We start from the raw sequence: 18,053 nt of genomic DNA, 5'->3' as shown, positions 1-18,053 counted from the left end.
AGGGAAAGACAGTCTCTCCTTCAAGACATGCGTGGACTCAGATACCTCTGCTGCATGTTAAATTGAAGGATTTTGCCTCTGTTATTTGGGATTTCTCAATTGTTAAAACATCCCAATGCCTGTGAAGGAGCATTAGGTTGGCAGGGCCAGTGTCTCAGTCCCTTGTATTTACTCAGCTGTATCATTTATGCTGAGCTTAATTTTAATTATAATCCACTGAGTCACCTGTGCTCCATCAAACTGTTTCCTCTAAGATTTTGTTTCATTAGAACTTTATTATAGAACTAATTTTTTTTTTAAAACCATCAAAATCAAGGCTGAGCTATGAATTTTCCTATTAAACAGGAAGATATCCCCAGGTCTGTGCTGTGATTCAGCAGATTCTGTGTTCTCAGCCTAGGCTGTCACCAGATCAGTGCTGTCGAATTAAGTAGCATCCTTGACTTTCTTTTATTTTGCTCTTCTATCTGTAAAATGGAGACAGTGCTCATCTCTCATTTGTGTAACTCCTTAATGTTTGTCCGGCACTTCAAAGATGCCATATACAATAAAAACTGCCAGGCATCCTTCCACTAACCGAATTGATGATTTACACCCCAAAATGCTCATTTTTGTGCTAAAACAAGATCACCTGAAAGATACAGCGATTGGAACCAAACCAAGGAAAGAGGGGGAGAGGAAACCATCTGTTACACAACAGCAGAAATGTTTCAGGGCATTCGCCTGGGAAGCCCTGGGTGACAAGTTTGGAATATGAAGGCTTATTTATATGGATGGAGCTAATTTTCTCTAAGTTATTCATTTTTCACTTAGGGAATTACCTAATCTTACAAGCGAGTCTAAGAGGAAAGATTCATTTATTCTTTGTCTCATTCAGCCCCAGGCAAGCCTGAAGATGCTCTGCCTCTTCCAGTTCTGCTTTTTTTTTTTTAACCAATTCTATTAATGGAGTTTAGAGATTTTCTTCTTCTGGATAAAAAGGGTTAATCTTTCTCATTCCCTCTCACCCTTCTCCTCCTCTTTTTCTGGAGAGTTCTTTTTTTGGCGTCTCTGGCTGTTTCTATCATCTTCTCCCCCTAATCTGCCACTATCTGAAGAATTCATTACATTTCAAATCAGAGGCCTTGCTGCATACATTAGCAGGTTTTAATAGACTTGCCACGACTCAAAAAGGAGGAAAAAAAAAAGAGAGAAGATTTAAAACTCTTGTCTTGCCGAAAGCAGACAGTTTGACTCAAAAATGACTCAGTCAATAAAAGATGAGTTTTGAAAAGGCTTCCCTCCGCTCAAAGGGAGCTCGTATTCCAGCGAATTAGGTTTTTCTAAGCCCACTGTCAGAAATTAATAATACATACAGCATGTAAAATGGATTTAGCCCTCTACAGCCTTATACAAACATATCTTTGACTTGCTAAATGTGACACGACTACCAGGATTTTCCAGCCTTTATCCCAGGAGTTTGTCATCTCTCCAGAATGGTGACCTCAGTGGAATTTTTAAGCACATCCAAAAAAATTACTAAATGAGATTTTCATTAAGTATATGTTTCTACTTCCCTCTCCCTTTTTCTCCACCTAAACCCCCTCTGTCAGAGCATTTCTGTTATTAGTATTTGTGGTCAAAATTGTGCCAAAAGCTCTAGTTTAAACTCTCAAGCTATTGAGTCCCTTTACTAGACTCCCAGTGGCCTTTTTTTGAAGAAAGAGATACCGAGCCTTCTGCATTGTAGCAGAAATATGTCATTTGAGTGGGTTTTTTCTTCTGCTGCTGCAGAAAGGCTTACAGGCCATTAAAATATTTCTTTCTTAGAAAAAAGAAAGGGCTTCTGTCTTATTAGATCTATCCACAAGTAGTCTTTTGTGATTTGAAGTCTTCCCAGGTGGTCCTGCTCACCTTGTTTAAGGTAATTTGAACATGCAGGTGTGAAATCAGTCACCACTCCCGTTTGCTCCTCTACCAAAGTCCCTCAGCTGATAAGAATTAAAAGTCAAATTAATTTTAACCTCCTTGATGATTTGGCTAGATCCTTTATTCCAGCTGCCCTTGTTCTGTATTTGGGCAGAGCTCTAAGAATCCACAGATGATGTTGTCTTTAGCAGGTAGGTCCACACAGCCTTCTGGGTGGCTGTGGACTGACTGTATTTGTCCATCTCTCATTGTTTTGTCATTCTTCCAAATACCTCCCCCTCTTTTTTTTTGGTTTTTTTTTTTTTTTTTGTTGAAGATTGCAGACTGCTTGACTCAGTCATGAAATCTTTTCTGCATTCTCTCTCTCTGAGATTCTTATTCCTGCTCCTTTTTAAAAATTGTTTATTATTAATTAATCTTTAAGTTAACTTTGCAAAGTCACTGTGTCCCCTCACCTCCTCATGGATCTGTTCTGTCCCCTGGCTGTATTATTCTGCATGTTGGCTTTCTTGTCCTATGCTTGTGGAAGGTATTGTGTGAATGTATGGAGGCAACATGGTGTCTGACTGTATCTTCTAGGTGATGTAGAGAAGCTTTTTAAAATGTTGATGAAGAAACAAACACACTAAAGTGCTCCATTTTGGAGCATTATGTGCTGTACTGTTGTTTCTTGGACTCGAAATAGGCAGAGTTCATAATTTTTTTAATATGTTTATAGGTTATGTGAAGAGGCTGAGCTTAGAGTTGTTGACAATATGCACCCAGAAAGTGCAGCAACAGTTCTTTCCTTCCCATGGTTGCAAATAGGAGACTTGCCCGGGTTTTCTTGTGCTTCTCTAGCTCCAAGGTGGAGATCTCTAAGCATGGATATTGGTGTTTAGAAGAGCTTCCATCAAGTAAGGAAAAGCATTTTTCACAGAGGTGAAGGTAATGAGCTGCTTCAGTACAAGCAAAAGTAAGAAATTTCTACTTTCATCTCCAAGGGTAGAATGTTAAGTTGGGGGGTTTTTTGTTGGTTTTTTTTAATATAATTTTGACATGTAACTAGAAATGACCTGTCCTCTAAGGACAGCCAGTAGACAGTAGAAGATCACCTTCTCAGATATGTGGTTTAGTACTGGACAGGTAGGGTTGGATTCGATGATCTCAAAGGTCTTTTCCAACCAAACGATTCTGTGATTCTCCAACACCATTTTCCCCACTGCTGAAGATATTTGGGTGACTATATCCCTTGCTCCTTCTTGCTCAGGCATGGACCCTACTTACTCATTTCTGTCCCAGAACCATGAGTAATTGCTTACTTGAAAATAGACAGAGCTTCTGCCCTTTGCCTCGCTTCACTCATGAACAGCCAAGCAAATGTTGGCTCTTAGGAACCAATAATACAACCAAGAATTATAGAGCAATCTTGGGAAGAGAACACTTGCCCATCTTGCAGATGTTTGATCCTCAGTGCTTTAGAAGTGTTGGAAGAACCAAACATACAAGACCTAGAAATCAGCTGGATTTTGTATCTGGAAGTGCTTGAGTCATTCTTCCTCAGGGTCTTTTATTTATAACATACCAGGCTCCTTCCCAGGATTAGTCTCCAAAGTTAATGTCCTGTCATCTTGTGTCATCATCAGGAGCTTTTAGTTCTCTTCTGAAGTTGTGCTCCTTATGTTGGCATAGAGATTAACAAAACTGAAGGGAACAGAGCTTGACTCTTCCTCTGGTTTTGTGTTTGTTTCCAATTTAGTTCATTTTTTAATCTATTCTGTGTTCTCTTGACTTGAAAAAGGAATTTTCCTGGTGAATATTATGTCACTTTAGCTTCCAGCTGCTGTTCTGGGATGTAGCCACCCAATAATCTCCTTAGGAATAATTGCTGGTGTCTTTTCAGATCATTTTTGTGAAAGGTGACAAACTGCTTGCCACAGTGAGATGTTAATAGCACAGAGGTGCCCTTTGTTTGAAAGCTGGTGCAGAAATTATGCCATGCAGTTGTTGGAAAGTCAGAGTTGTAATGGTAAGAATTAAGGAATGAATCTGTTCATTTGCATATAATTCCAGGGCTTATGTGTCATCTTTTGTGTAAACCATACAATTTCCGGCACGGTGGGGAATGTGTGCTCGTAATACAGAGACAGGAACACGGGCTTGCTCTCAGCGTGGATCAGGGTTGAAGAGATGTCATCTACTAAAAAGAAGGGGGTAGAAAAGAAGAAAACATGATCTGCAGGAGCTACATGGAGAGAAGCGGGCATGGATATTCAAATGAATCCAAGTTGTTAGACCAGCTCAGGAGAAGCTATACATCCTGATGTCCCCTCTGAGTAGACGTCAGCTACAGGGAAGAATCTGCCTCCTTTCAGGTGTATCTTGAGCTGAACTTTCCCTGCATCTGCTCTGAATAATAACAGAGACCAGTTGCATGTTTTTCATGTTGTTCTTGTAGACAAAGACTGCTCAGCTGTCCCTTTACCAGTTGCATACGCTGAACTGAGATGAACATCTTTCTCAGTTACACTGAAATGAAACTCTTAAAGGCTCTTTAAACTGCAGTTGAGGGCTTTCTAGCATGATCCTCCTGCAGGTTTCTCAGCTTTTTCATAAAGAGATTTTTTTTTTTTTTGTAAAATGAATGCCACGGGTATCTGTGTTGTCTTGTGATTTAGAGTCAGAGAGGTCAATATATACCTATTTTGCCTTTTTTTATTTCTTCCTTTCTTCTGTAGGAAGCTAGAATGTCTCCCAGAGTAGCCAGTCAGTCCCAGTGATGAACTTAACAACTAGAGCCATAGTGCCCATCTTCCAACATTTCTAATAAAATTGCATAAATTTTTAATACCCAATTATTAAATATTTAAAAATTTAAAACTGAACTAGTTTGGAAGTTAGCACGTGATGAATAATTCAGAATTGGGAAATGAGACTCAGTGCTTGGGCTGAGACAGATGTTACCTTTCCCATTTCCCTTCCCAGATATTATTTTGGTGGTCCTGCCAGTCTTGGGACAGTTTGTGGGGTTTGCTTGGAGACTTCAAGCCTCCACCTCTTGCTCAAGAACATTAGCACAGGGTTAAGGGAAATAACCTTCCTTATCCATAATAACACTTCAGACTCCTTCATTGGAAATAAGAGCTCCAGAGGCTGGAATAGATGATTGAAAGCCTGGTTATCCAGGAGATGGCTCTGTTTCCAAACATCTTTCATGCTCCAGGGAAAAAAAGATAGCTTGTCTTTGTGTGTGTGTCACATTCCTGCAGTTTTGTTATTTGAAAGCCCCCTTTCCCCTCTTGCTGTTCTGCTGCTCCATGCTGAACCAGCATTTCATTCAACTCCAGTAAAATAATCTTTAAAGGATTGTTTTCATAAAGTGGACCACAGAAAATGAAGTAGAACATGAAAAATATGCCAATAAAAATAGGGCAGAACCTGCTATCCTGTGAGAGGAGGTCCAGGGCACTCAGAAGAGCACAGAGAGGAAACGTCTGGTGTGGTTTTTGAGCAGAGTAAGTGCCTTTGGGGCCTGTTGCAGAAGCACAAAGAGCAAAAAGAAGGGTCTAGGGAAGGTTTGACTAGTTGGCATCCAGAGTGCTTTCAGGCCAAGAGCAATATGTTTGCAGTGCCAACACTTCAAAACACTATTAAGGGGATAAACAGGGGAGGGGGAAAAAAAAAAAAAAGGATTGAATAGAAGGAACAAGTGGAGGCTTTTTAGAGCTTAGTTTCCTTTGGAACAAAAGCCCTAAAACAAACTCCACAATCTTCTCTCATTAAAAACACAAATAAGGTGGCATGCTGCAGAGACTTGCCTTTATCTGTTGCAGTGCAATTGTGTTTTCCTCCCCGCTGGCTGGATAAAACGGTGTGCATTTTTCCTGGCCGTCCTCTGCGACCCTCCAGCCTGCCGGCGTGCTGCGCACAGCAGAAGCGGTTCCATTAGCCCAGGTCAGGCAAACAAATGAAATGGCAGGCTGACCTTTCAGCAAAGCTGCCTTACCTAGGGATGGGGGCACTGTGTTTTGTCTCAAAAAAAGTGAGTTTTGGAACCGGTAATAGTGTTATAATGTCTGTCAAGAAGAGAGGCAGTTCATGGGTAGGAAGGGATTTAGTCCAATGCAGCAGTGTGTGCTTATTTACAACCACCTCTCAAATAGTCAGGTTGTTTGTAGGGTTTAGAGCTTGGCCTGGGCATCCCAAATAAGAACTAAAAGATGTCTGCAAGGTTTAGAGCTTGGCCTGGGCATCCCAAATAAGAACTAAAAGATATCTGCAAGTTTTGGAGCTTGGCCTGGGCATCCCAAATAAGATGCCAGCATGGTGCCCTGTCCCATCTCAGACTCTGTCTTCCACCACTTAATTATTAGATAAGCTACTTTGGAAATTATAGGAATCTCTTTAGGTGTTTATTACTTCTATATTTAGATCTGTCCGCCTGCCAAGCTACGATATCTTTGTGTTGTGAGCTCAGACTTCACAGCGCAGGAGACAGGGAGACAAGATACTGTAAGTAACACAATCTTGGACGCTATCACCGAGTCCAAATGGTATTTCCATTAATCTCAGCATCACAATTTGAGAATAGAAGGTTCCTGGAGTAAGAGCAAAACAGCTCTGCTCCTGGGAAACCTTGAAATCATCTCTTGCCAGTGTTGAAAAGCTCCTCCTCATAGTCTCAGTGAACATCATTAGATAATAAACTGTAAAGCACTCTCTAATGCATGATTGAATATTGTCCACCCTGCATTGTCAATGACTATAACTCCTGCAAATAATCTTCACTTTGAGAAGGAACAAACAAACATTTCTGGAGCAGTTTTTCTGTGTTTGTTTTAATAGCAGATGTTGGATGCTGTTTCAGAATTTAAATAGCATCCAGTGTTTTGGGGTAGTGGTAATAGTAGTGATGTGCCAGTGGAAACAAGATAATGGGCAGAGTGCAGGGGAGGTGATCAGACAGGGGATAAATTCGCCTATTAGGTGCTTCTGCAGACCACTCCATGTAATTAACAATGCGTGTTATATATGTTAATTATATAGTCCCTAGGATTAATTCTTACATTAGACACTTGAGTGGTTTCAAAACAGCTCTTTTTCTTGGAAACAACCTAGTGGAGAAGTGATTCTCCTTCCTCTGAGAAGTGATACAACTTATGCCCCTGTTCTTGCTGCCAGAATTCCCTGAACTGTAGCCTGTGAAAAGTCCCTGTGACCTTTTGTTTTTGACAACTCCAAAGTAGATTACCTGGAAAACAGGTAGACTGGAAGACTTACACCTAATACTTTCTGGCTTGTTCTAGAAGCAGAAGATAACTACTTTCCTGTAAACCTACTTTCCTTTTCAGTGACACGGTATATTTGTATTTTTCAGGTGAGGCTATTTTTTGAATCTGAAGTTAATGAGTAGCTCCAGCTCTGGCTGACATCACTTTGTTCTGGGAAGTGCTGTTGGTCTATAATTGCCATATGGAAGGGAAATGTGGCTAGAAGACTTTAATCATCATTTGGGGGGTGGAGGGAGATGTCTTCCTAGTTGGTTCACAATTTATGGCCAGTGTGACAATCGTTAACTTCCAAACAGTTTGTACCATATCATACTAATTGGTGAAGTCCACCTTGGGCAATAAATAGCTCTCCTGAGGTTAATTTATCCCGCGTCTGGGGTGAACGTTGCCATCCCCACTGAGTTCTGTATTGCTGCAAGCAAGCTGTTCACATCGTTTAAGCTGGTGATTTTAAAGCCACCCAGCGTCTCTTTACACAACACTGCACTGCCTTCACTGAGAAAACGTGGACACGCTGCAGGGGTTGGCTGAGGAGCTGAGCTGGGCTTCCCACTTGCTTCCTGCCTTCCCCCACTTTGAAACACCTTTTGCCAACGAGGAGGAGAAGGAAGGACAGAGAAAGCTCCAAACAGTGCCCATGCTGGGATCCCCTGAGGGAGCTTTTCATGCAGTGGTGGTTCATCTGCCAGGGCTGAATCCTGGCCAGATTCAAGTGTGCTTGTGAGTTTTGCAACCTTGTGTTGTGATCTCAGTGTTACCAGAATCAGAACAGAAAAGAACCCTTTACTTCATCCTAATCCATATTATATGTGTGTGTAGGTACAACAAGAGAAAGTTCATCCTCTTCCATGGCTTTCTCTTTCTGGTCCTCAATGTCCTGCTTCTTTCACCCTGGCCTTCTGGTGTCCTTTGCTATTTTGTGTAGGTTATCTGAGGATAAAGGTTAATTACGGGCTTCTTTCCAAGAAATGGTACCCTTGTAAAGATACGTGGGTTGTCTGAAATGGGGACTTCAGACAACCATCTGCAGTGAAGGGAAACATACAGGAAATTTTCTTAGTGAAGAGTTCTTGGACAGTGCAAGAGCTGTAGCTGGCCATGGTGGTGGAGACCTTTACTTGTGATGTGGTGCCTTTGAAAACTCCTCCCTGAGCTGCTGGAAGGACAAGATGGTGGCAGGAGGAGGGGGCTGGGGGGTGCGCTGAACCATATGGTACATACACAGTTTAAAAATAAACCAGTGTTGACTGATCAAATAAATACCACTTAGGTTTAAAATTGAACAGCCAGTGCAGTCTGTTGAATATAAAACTGTTTTTACCTTCAAGAAAAGTTATAATTCATGGTTGTAACATCACAAATTGCAAGTTTTGCCAAGCGTGGTTTCAGTCTGTCGGGTAAGGGTGGCGTGGGGCTGCCACGCTGGGTGGGTTGCGTGGTCCCCTCTCCCCAAGGCATAAAACACAGCTATAAAATCTAGCAAAGTGAATTTTATTTCTCAAAAGCAATGGTCATAAACTTGCCTCCATCAGAAAATGCTCAGCTCTTCTTCTATGAGCCTTTATTTAATGCGATACAATTTATTTTTATATTGTGTCCTTCACAGAATATCACAGAACTCTTTTCAGACACTGTTCCTCATAAACCAAAGCTGGAAGAGAAAATTTCAGGTCGGTGTTTGAACAGGGGAGTGACTGGAAGGATTTTGGATGCGGTGGGGCAACGTTAGAGTTACAGAGTTGGACAGGATGGACAGACCTGCAGTAGGAGAGGGTAATGAGATAACAGTTTGGGGGTCCAAGTGGGGGGTGGTTGGTGGGTGACATTGCATGGCAGGCACGGTGCTATGGGAGTGGAGAGAAGCAGCTTGTCTAGCTGGGAGAGAATAAGGTCTTTATCGATAACAGTTTGGGGGTCCAAGTGGGGGGTGGCTGGTGGGTGACATTGCATGGCAGGCACGGCGCTACGGGAATGGAGAGAAGCAGCTTGTCTACCTGGGAGAGAATAAGGGTGATTGTGTCCTTGCTTCTTGGAACTGGGAAAATAAAATTTTCAATAGCAGGGATGCAATAGGAGCTGCGGTGATGTAACCCCTTCAAAGCTAAATGAGGATGAGAGAATAAGGGTGATTGTGTCCGTCCTTCTTGGAACTGGGAAAATAGTGTTCCCTCTTCCCATTATGGACCTTGTGAGAACAGGATGGTACTGGCATCCCTTCTGTAGGCTGAAAACAAAATTTAAGCTGGCTGTTGTTTAAACAGAGCAGGGTTGGTAAAAATACAGTACCCTCCATAGCCATCTTGGGTGGCATCTGAGGCATTCTGGCAGGGTCAGCAGGGATGGGAATTCATGTGTAAATACTTTATCCTGTGTGTGTTGGAGTGAGTGACCCTCAAACATGTTACTAAGGGAAAGTAACCTTTAATGGAGAGCTAGAAAGGACTTCAGGCCTTTCTGAGAGAGAGATACATTAGCTGGGATCACAACTGAATTGATGCAGCAACATGGCTTGTGGCATCTTTGAGGATGGGCAGAACAAATTTGTGTTTTCCTGGAAAAGATAGTGGTACATTTAATTTCATGCCACTTTTGTCATGCTGAGAGCCACATTGTTTCCTCCTTTTTCCCTAGGGAAAAGGTTAAGCAGGGATTTGGTTTTCTTTGGCATAGAGACCGCTATTGCTATTGATTGACCTAGCTGAACTTGGAGCAAGAGCCAAAGCTGTGGTATTTCCAGGCAGCTGTGAACATTTTCAGATGTAAGGAGTGTAAAAGCAAAGGAATAAAAAAGCAGTGACATTTTCAATATGAGACCAAAAAAGCCCAACTCATATCTTATTTATTTATCCAAAATAGTTTGAATTATTCATTAAAGTCAATACAAGTATGTGAAAATACAAGGTGTTTCAAGAAGCAGCATCATTAGGGGGAAGTTAATCATTTGGCAATATTAATTTTGTAACAGATTGATTTTATTATTATTATTTTATTTTTTTCCAGTGAATATTTTCTTTCCCCATCAAACTCTTCAGGACAGGCAACCTTCTGTACATACTCTTGGCCTGAATACACTGAGGCAGATGATTTCCATGTATTTTCCTGTTCTTTCTATCCTCCTTTATTTTTTTTTTCCCAGGCAAAGTAAACAGCCAGTCATTATCCCTGACCAAGGCCAAACCTGCTAAATCTCACACTTAATTTTCTCAGTTCTTATTTGTTTCCCTAATGCTTCGGTTGGGTTGCTTTGGCATCCCTTCTCTGGGATGAAGGATGTTTATGGTGTGACTTTCCCCATCCATGGCTTCTGCAGAGCACACCTGCACCTTCCCTCGCCTGTTTTGTGCAAGTCTAAGAGTCGAACACAGGACCTCACACAAGTGCTCTAAATACAGGGATTGTAGTTTTCAAACACTGCCTTTAAAGATATAATTAAACCTAATTCTCCAAATGTTGTGAAAGATCTTAAAGGATCAAGACATTCAGTGTGCTGTAGGTGGTAGATAAAACGGGTGGAAACAGTAATGCTGTCATCAGAAACCTGCTCTGTTAATGCACCTCGACCCGTCCTGAAAAGATCTCCCTCTGCTCAGTGGCCTCTGTGGCTGTGCCTTAAACATTGCACTGAAATACGCTGAATTGCACTCTGTGCAAATGATGACTTTTAAATCAATTTTTCCTGACTGTGCTAGAAATTTGGCGGGAATTAGCGGTATTAGGTGCGGCTTAAGAATTAGCGCCGTCACATCTTTGAATTCAGTCGCAGAGCAAACAATGAGCTGCCTCTTAGCTTAACATCTTCACTTGGTGGGGAAAGTATTAGAAAGATTAATTACTGTCCCCAAGTCAGTGCACATGCTATTCTCTGGGTGCAGAGCCATGGCATGGAGAGGTACTCGGTGCCTACAAATAGGTGTCCTGTGCCATTTTAGACACCCCAAACTGTCTGAGACTTTGGCCTGGGGCTGGCTGGTACAACACAGAACCTGCAGGAAATATCTTTCCTACAGAAGTGTGGTGGAAAGCTGTGAAAAATATCCTAGGGCATCTCAAATGGCTTTGTTTCAGCTGTGTGATCCCATCCTACATTTCTCAAATCTCACGTTATCTTCCTACCAAGATACTGTTCTCTGAATCCTCCTCACAACGCAGCTTCTTGGTTGTATCAGCAGAGCCATTAACCAAAAGCAGGGGAGTAGTCACAGTCCTGAGTGCTGTCCTGAGTCATTTTGGGAGCAAGCCCCTAGCTGAATTGTTTCCACGGGATAAATACTGCAGGAGGTAGGCATCAGCACTTGCGATAGCTGAGTTACTGAGGACTGCAGTTTAATTGAGCATAAAGGAAGAGCAATCTCTGTTTCATGGTCAGGGCTCAGCAGACCTTTCACTGGGGGCAATTGCAAACTTAAGCATTTCTGTCCTGTCCCTATACCTGCTTGTGGTTTTTTCTACTCCGTCCCCAAGCCTGTGCCACTAAAGAAATACAGTTGGTGATCTCCTAATAGATCCAGGAAGAGGATGATGAGGCTTTATCCCATCCCTGACTGGTGCTGGCACATTCAGCTCTGTCTACATTAGCAGTTACCGAGTTCAGCACCTTGTGCCAGTGGCTGACACAAGGCATCTCTAACAAGGAGATAACGTCTTTTCATGCAGATGAATTCCCTCAGCCAGGATGGCTGACGCAGTGATACACCAAAACTGCCGCAGGCACTGGAGTGAGGGCCAGGAGGAACGGGGAGGAGGTGAGGGCATGCTGTCAGGAGCAAAGGCTTGCTAGTCCTTTAGCTACATTGAAAAGCTCAGGATTTCTTGCATAAAAGACTGATTGTAGTCCAGTTTTTTCCTTTTCCACCCTGAGGGTAGTGGAGGAAAACAGTTGCCATCCCTTAGTTACTCTTCTAGATTTCCCATGGTTGTAGTCTAACTAGGCCAGTGCTGTTGGACAGGAGATAAGGCTGCAACCCAGGGGGTGTGAGGATGCTCCTGATGCCATTAGCAGTACCAAGTCTGAGAGAAAAAACAGTGGAAAAGGCGCTAACTCTTCATGAATAACGAAACCTGTTCAGGGAGTTCATGAATTAGGGTGCCATCCACCCCCAAGGTTATAAAAGTCAGGAAAGGCAGCCTCCAAGATGCGGTAGGAAAAGGCAGATTTACTTTTCCAAGGCTAGGCTGCATTTATTAGGGAAAAAAAAAATATCGCTGTTGGACATGTGCGATATATTAAAGGCAGAGCTGTCTCTGACAGTGGTGAAATGTTATTTACCTCTGCAGTGTGGTCACTGAATTTTTACTTTCATATATAGGATTTTGTCCTTAACAGTTGCATGGCTGAATGAAGATTGTGAGAATATTGAGGTCAGAGCTGCCAATTAACCTTCTGATTTCAGAGACTGATTACTCAATTAATCAAAGGACCAAACCCAGCTGAGATGGTGGGGAAAAGGTTGTGACAATCCAAGGGAGGATTGAGTTAATCACGCAGTGATCAGTTTAGTATGAATGGGAACATGGGTGGTCAGGAAAGACACAGCCTTTTCAAGCTCATGAGAAGTGGCAGTGCGTAAGCCACAACCTTTTGGACTTGTAAGCAGGGTTTGTATGCTCCACTTACTTTACAAGCCCAGCAATTTAAAAGTTCCCTGTATAGCAGTGTTTTAATGAACAAACTGGTATGTGATGTTCCTCAAGACTAGCTTGCTCCCCTTGATAAAGCAAGATACATCTGCGGGGAGACCCGGAGTAAAGGAAATACTTTGCTTGTACATCATCTTCACAAGCAGCTCAGGAAGGTGGAGATGAATTAACCAAAGGTAAGGAGTCTGCCAGCATTAACGCTCCCTGTGTGGATGTTCTCACTCAGAAGTAAAGGGACATGTAGTTCTCTTTAACCATTAAAGAGTTCCTGTCCTTGCCTGGGGATTAAGCTGAATTGGATTAAGGCCAAAGCACTTCTGAGCAGGGGCATCCTCAGTGGCATTTAAGGCACTTTAACTTAACACATTGAATGATCCTTTTGTCCCACCCAGAGCATCTAACTAAAGCAGTACAGAAGATAAGAGGAGAGACACATTCTCCTGGTACACTTGCAGCTGCTCAGAGGTGAATCACAGGCAAGTCCACGGCCTTGCAGTTACCATCCTACATTCTTCCTGCACTGTGCTTGGGAGGTTGAAGGAAACACTTTTCAGCAAATACTTGAGCAAAAAAACTTTTCCAGCTTGCTTGGGAAACAACAATACTTTAGCGTGGGCTGCAGAAACCCAGCCAAGAACCTTCCTTCATACCCAAGCAGTCATCTTGCTGAAGTTCCTGCTATCCTAGTGCTGGACTCTGCACGAGCTAAAATAAAGACATATAGCCTACATGTGCTGCAATTATGTCTCTGATCACAGCACAGACAAAGCCTTAAGCCTCAGAATGACAAAGAGGTATCTGAGTGAGGAAGTCTATTTGTTTGCTGTTAGAAAGAGTCAGGTTTTTTTCTAACCCCGGACTGCAGTGTTGATAAAACAGGCTGACTTAGGAGACATCTCTAGTGTATATTAAAGTAAAGCCAATCTCTGTAATTAATGGGGGGATAAATCGAGGTTTAATTACTCAGAAGGCACCTTGGGTGAAAGATTCATGGTAATTGTATATCCTCTTGAAGGATTCGCAGTGCTGGCAGCTCCCTTTGTAGCAATAAAATGCAGGATGAGTGGCAGGCAGTCTCGCAGGACCTCTCTTCTAGGTTCTAGTCCAGTTAAGGTAGCAAATGCAAAGAGGCTGTGGTACTCTTCAGGCTTTTTATCACAATAAAAGCCCTTTCCCGAATCTTAAGGGATTCCTAAGCAGTGTGTCGATTTGAGATCAAAGCACTTACAGTCAAATCAAGAGTACGTTGGAGGAGATTTCCCTTATAGGCAGCTTCTTCCTTATGCAACGATACAGAGGCGTATTTCTTACCATTTTTCTACTTTCTTGCTTCCTGTAGTGTAACACCTTTCTCTTGGGTTCCGTGTAGAAAATAAGATGTGTGCTTGTGGGGCAATGGATGCTATAGCTTTGAATTTTGTAGCACGTTGTTAAAAGGCTGGCTGAGAAAAAGAAAAATCCATCCCACCAAGACACGTCTGGTTTCCTTATTCCCCAGTTTATTATCTTTTGGTTCACTGGGGACAGGAAGAGAGGAATCTAGCTTGCTTGGTTTTTTACTCTGCTTGCTTAATTTGCTTTTTTAAAAACTGAATTAACCTTTTCAATTCACTTAGTTTGGCTAGCACTGTAAACACGGCACAAGGGCTCTGTGCTGGTGCTGTATAACAAAGTACCCATTTTTTTTCCCTTCCATAGAACTGAAGAAGCAAGTGGAAAGCGCAGAACTAAAAAACCAGCGTCTGAAAGAAGTTTTCCAGACCAAGATCCAGGAGTTTCGCAAGGTGTGCTACACACTAACGGGGTACCAGATCGACATCACCACTGAGAACCAGTATCGACTCACTTCCATTTATGCCGAGCACCAAAGTGACTGCCTGATTTTTAAGGTAGGTCTGAGCACCCCTCGCTGCACCCGCTTCTTTGGATTCCTGGTTTTCAGCATGCCAGAATGTATTTGTTCTGTCTCAGTGATTAGACTGGAAAATCACTGCCCAATTGCAGTGACAGGGTGTTCCTTATGAGGGAAGTAAAGATCCTTTCTTCTTTTCAAAAATTACCTTGGAAAGTTTGGCAACTGGTCTCCCACTTATATATCAAAGTCATGAGTAAAGAGAAGAAACTATATATGCATAATACCTAAGGCATCTGGCCTTGCTCTTCACCTTTTTATATTATAAGTTATATATGCTGTGGCAGTAAAACCTTATGTAACCATCAAGGTTACATCCTTACTGTCTTTGCTATCCTCTAGCCTGTCTACGTGTCGTCATCTTGTCTTTATGTAAATTGGAATTCCTTGTGAGCAGCAACTCATCCTTGTGTGTATGAAGTGCCATTTATGTGAACAGCACAAATGAGTAGCAATAACAGTCTTGTCTTCTGCCAGTCTGATACTTTTATTGGTCTAGCTAGGTGGTCTGAGGTTGGGTTGTGGCTCGCTAGGCGCTGGTTTTCTTCTGCATTTCCTTCCAGCTAGCACAGTCGGGCTGATACATTAGAGAGGTGAGGTGTGACATGAGAGTCATCAAGCTGTTAAGTTACATCTTTACATCAGTTCAAGTGTCAACAGCCCAGGTTTACAGGTCAGTAGGAGAACATTGTCCTTCTCGGTGACATATATAACTGGCACTTAAAATCATTGCAACCTCCCACTGATCCCCCCTGGGGTGAGTCTCATTTATGAGAAGGTTTATGAAGGTTTTGGAGACATTCAGTACAGGAGGGGACTGTACAACCAGGACTTGGAGAAGTTCTGTTTCTGCAGACCTACTGCTGTGTGCTGCGTGTGGATTGCTGCAGTATTGTTTCTTTACATAACAGGACAAACATTTTCTTGTTCTGCAACTCTAGAGCCTCAGGAAAAAAAAAACCAAACAAAAACCAAACAAAATCCCAAACAAATAAAGCAAGTGAGTGTAATGTAAGACAGCACCTGGGATCCTTAGTAAAACTAGGAAAATATTGCCAAAACTGTTGTATTACTTTGCCTTATGACATTTCTGAACTGAGACAGATGACAGCAAGAAAATAAAGTTCACTGTCTGGGGAGGAGGATATCTCTCTTGGTTTTAAGATATTGTCTTTGAATCTTGAAAACAGTTCTCTGTTGAGATGGTGCAATGCTGTTAGCTCTAAGATCTCCAGAGGCCTGTGCTCACACCTGTAGTGTTAAGTGTTTAGTGAATGAAGCTTCAGCAGACTCCTGGAGATATCTGTTGGATGCCGTGTCCAGACAGTACAAGTAGCAGTTCTTTCTGTGTCATAGGAGAGATGGTGTGTATGTGTGGAGAAAGTTAAGAAAATGTGAGAAAATTGTGTACTGACCACATGAATGAGAGCTGGCTGGCTTCTCAGTAGTTTGTCTCTGGTAGGATCAAATTCTCCTTCATGTCATGGCAATAGAAATAGTTTACATGCAAGAGAATGAATAATCCAGTATGGATTCTTCTCCCTAAACACTCTTCTTGCTTTCTCTTCTTCATTCAAGTCTTTATTCCCAAGTATGTCCAGAGGATGGAGGTAAGTGTTGCCAGGTAGAGCAGTAGTAGTTTCAAGATCTCGCATTTCCTAAAACCAAGGGTGGATTGCTTAGTGATTCATGGAATTCCTCAGCCTCTCTTACCTCACACACCTCTTCCAATAAGATAAGCCGATTTGCTAATTAGAGCCTGATCAACGAAATCTCAGACTCTTTCTCTCTGTTCAGTAAATTTCAGACAATTCCCACCGTCTGCAGCTTAGAATAGCAGTAGAATATAAACAACAAATTATTTCCTTGCTGAGTCCAGGCAGCTGGTTCTCATGTATCTACCAAGGCTTGAATCCTAACTACAGCTTCCAGCAAGGTTGTGGAATTTCTGAGCCATAGCAGACTGTGGGTGTTTGTGTGTATTTTGTTAACCCAAAGAAGCCACAAAGCAGGGAATGCTATTTGTATTTATTCCATTCAAGCAATTTATGGAACGGGGTCTATATAATTAAACCAGAGAAGTCCCCTGGCACTTTACAAGCTTCTGTAGTTTGCCTGTAAACTTTAGAGCATATTTCAGTCGCACTGCTGGTGGCATTTAATTTTCAATAGCAGGGATGCAATAGGAGCTGTGGTAATGTAACCCCTTCAAAGCTAAATGAGGATGAATGATGTGCTTGGTTTTCCTGACCCAGGGATGCTGTTACTGCAGTAGAGCCTATTATCTACATGCTGTATGTGTCAGCCAATTCACATTAATTGGAATTACAGCTTCAGTGAAAGGGTTAATCACAGTGCCATGCTGCCAATATAAATGACTGTATCTATAAATGAACACTGAATTCCAATGAAACCGTGTCAGTATTTCCTGGCGATCTTTATCGATGCAACAGATGAGATCATCAACTTGAAGGATGTTGCAGTGATTTTTGGACCCTCTGTGTGTGAGTGCGTAAGCAGCAAGGCACATCTCAGGCTTCACAGTTTGCTCACGCTTGTTTGCTCTTTTTTATTCTTTTAATTAAATGCTGTGGAAAGTGGTGTTACAGATTCCTCACCAGGAGTTTAGTTTCTGATGAGTTTTTTTGTGGGATGTAATGTATTATAGTTACTAGGGCACTTGACAGTTTCATATTCTGTTCCTGTTGCTGGTACATGAGATGTGTTAGGTCATGACACAGACTTTGCGTTCTGCATAATGCTTGACTGGTGTGTCTAGGCCAGGTCACCCATGAGATATCCAAGAACTGCACTGACTCCTTTTATAACAACCTGTTAAATATATCTCTTAAAACATAGAAGCGTTGCTGGGGAGCCTCGAAGTCAGCTTAGCCAACTTAGAATTAAGTGGTGCCAAATCAGGATGTCATTGCTTGGCCGTGTGTACATCGTGCTGTTTACCCTTGTCTCTGGGTAGATCCTGAATGAGAGTGAGGAAATGAGGCCTTTAGAAAGGCAATGACAATTGTTTCAGTCAAAGAAAGTCTTTTGGTAAACAGTAAGACTGGTCAAATTTGAAGAGGAGATGATTTGGAGACATTTGTACAAATGAACAAACAGTGTAGAGAAATAAAGTCATGGGCTTTTTCTTTTTGTGTGCCTAAAGACACAGTCTCAGCCAAAGCGTTTGAAGCCAATCAATTTAAAATGAAAAGAGTAGAAATCCTTTTATTTTATGGACAGTATGGCTTCAAGGTGCTGCTGAGAAGAGGAGCTCCGTAGGTTTTAAAAAATGGTAAGATATCTTTATGGACAAACAGTAATAC

General features: G+C 42.1%; 1 protein-coding gene across 1 annotated transcript in view; it reads left to right on the top strand.

Annotated features, from left to right (window-relative positions):
• The window catches only part of LOC104531400 (mitotic arrest deficient 1 like 1), a 317,456-nt gene that overhangs the window by 211,678 nt on the left and 87,725 nt on the right, over nt 1-18,053 (top strand). Inside the window, exon 8 of the mRNA XM_029087049.1 lies at nt 14,514-14,704. Coding sequence (XP_028942882.1) covers nt 14,514-14,704 — 191 coding nt within the window. The remainder of the gene's footprint in view (nt 1-14,513; nt 14,705-18,053) is intronic.

Source organism: Antrostomus carolinensis, unplaced genomic scaffold, assembly GCF_000700745.2.
Source record: "Antrostomus carolinensis isolate BGI_N321 unplaced genomic scaffold, ASM70074v2 scaffold11719, whole genome shotgun sequence".
NCBI classification, from domain to species: Eukaryota; Metazoa; Chordata; class Aves; order Caprimulgiformes; family Caprimulgidae; genus Antrostomus; species Antrostomus carolinensis.
The sequence above is the reverse complement of the archived record's forward strand: the minus strand, read 5'-3'. Positions and strand labels throughout refer to the sequence as shown.